The following is a 1250-nucleotide window of genomic DNA, read 5'->3' on the forward strand; positions in this document are numbered from 1 at the left end:
CGTGCCCTTGCCAGCAACACCCGCACCCGAGCCTACGCCCCCTCGCTTCCCTGCCGCACCTCCCACCACAACCTTCGCCTCCAGTCCACCACCTTCGTCACCGCCCTTTCAACGCAAGACCGATGAGTAGCACTACCAAGCAGCGCAAGTCGCCATCGCTGGCGGCCGACATTGCGGTCATGCGCGAGCGAGAGGGCAAGCGCGAGCTGCTGATGATCAAGCGAGGCGGCCGCACCTTCCACGGCTGCCTCGCCTTCCCGGGCGGGTTCGTGGAGTACGGGGAGGAGCCCAAGCACGCCGCCCTCCGCGAACTGCAAGAGGAAACGTCCCTCGTCGGCACCGACCCGCAGCTCGTCGGCGTTTACGGCGACCCCGCTCGTGATATCCTCTCACCTCTTCCCCGCGTTGTGTGTCGTGTGCGTGTGTGTCGTGTGCGTGTGCGTGCGTGTGTGTGTGTGTGTGTGTCGTGTGTCGTGTCGCACGCCGCATGTCGTTGTGGTCTCCTTAACTCGTGTCAACATCTGCGTGGACACACGGTGAGCACCTTCTACTACGTCACTGTCAAGGATTTCTCGACCATGAAGGTACGTTGCGGCCAAGGGTGTGGTGAGGGTGCAGGCTGTTGGAGCTGACGGGGCTTTCGTGTTGGGTGCGGCGCCAGGCGGGTGATGATGCAGCTCACGCCGACTTCTACGATGTGGAGGAGCTCAAGGGCCAAACCGACAAGATGGCCTTCGACCACGCCTTGCTGCTCCACGACCTTCTTGAGTTCGTCAAGAAGCACAACATCGACATCCCACGAGCATAGCTCGCTGGCTTTGTTGACATTTGGCCCAATGAACACTTCTGTCTTTCAGTCTTTGCGTGTCACAGTGTGCTGTGTATCAAGGCCTCACATTTCCTTTTGGCCGTTGCAGTTTCCTGTTCTAACATCACCTTGAGGGTCCTCAGCTCGCTCATCAACCCTTGCGTGCTTCAGTTTGCCTCATTGCGAGTTGTTCTTCGTCGGTCTTGCGAAAGCGCAGATGCTCTGCGCTTGAGAGCTGTACAGCCAGGGGCACGAGGGACACTCGCGGGGCGTGATTTCGGAGGAAGGCAAAGAATGAAGAAAGAGCGAATGACGATGCCGCAAAGAATGAAGGGAAGAATGAAGTAATTCACAAGAACCACGCGCATTCTTCGTTGCAAGGAATTGAAAACAACAGCCACGCACCCCCGACTCGAAGCTTCAAGATGGAAGTACCCGTTGA

At 58.3% G+C, this 1250-nt stretch overlaps 1 protein-coding gene across 1 annotated transcript in view; it reads left to right on the plus strand.

Moving 5' to 3' along the window:
• The window catches only part of ACA1_230800 (phosphoenolpyruvate carboxykinase), a gene marked incomplete at both ends in the record, with an annotated part of 1957 nt that extends 1149 nt beyond the window's left edge, over positions 1-808 (plus strand). Inside the window, 3 exons of the mRNA XM_004346568.1 lie at positions 131-407; positions 567-584; positions 662-808. Coding sequence (XP_004346618.1) covers positions 131-407; positions 567-584; positions 662-808 — 442 coding nt within the window. The remainder of the gene's footprint in view (positions 1-130; positions 408-566; positions 585-661) is intronic.
• Between the last annotated feature and the right edge of the window lie 442 nt (positions 809-1250).

Source organism: Acanthamoeba castellanii (assembly GCF_000313135.1).
Source record: "Acanthamoeba castellanii str. Neff unplaced genomic scaffold scf7180000084761, whole genome shotgun sequence".
Lineage (NCBI taxonomy): Eukaryota > Discosea > Longamoebia > Acanthamoebidae > Acanthamoeba > Acanthamoeba castellanii.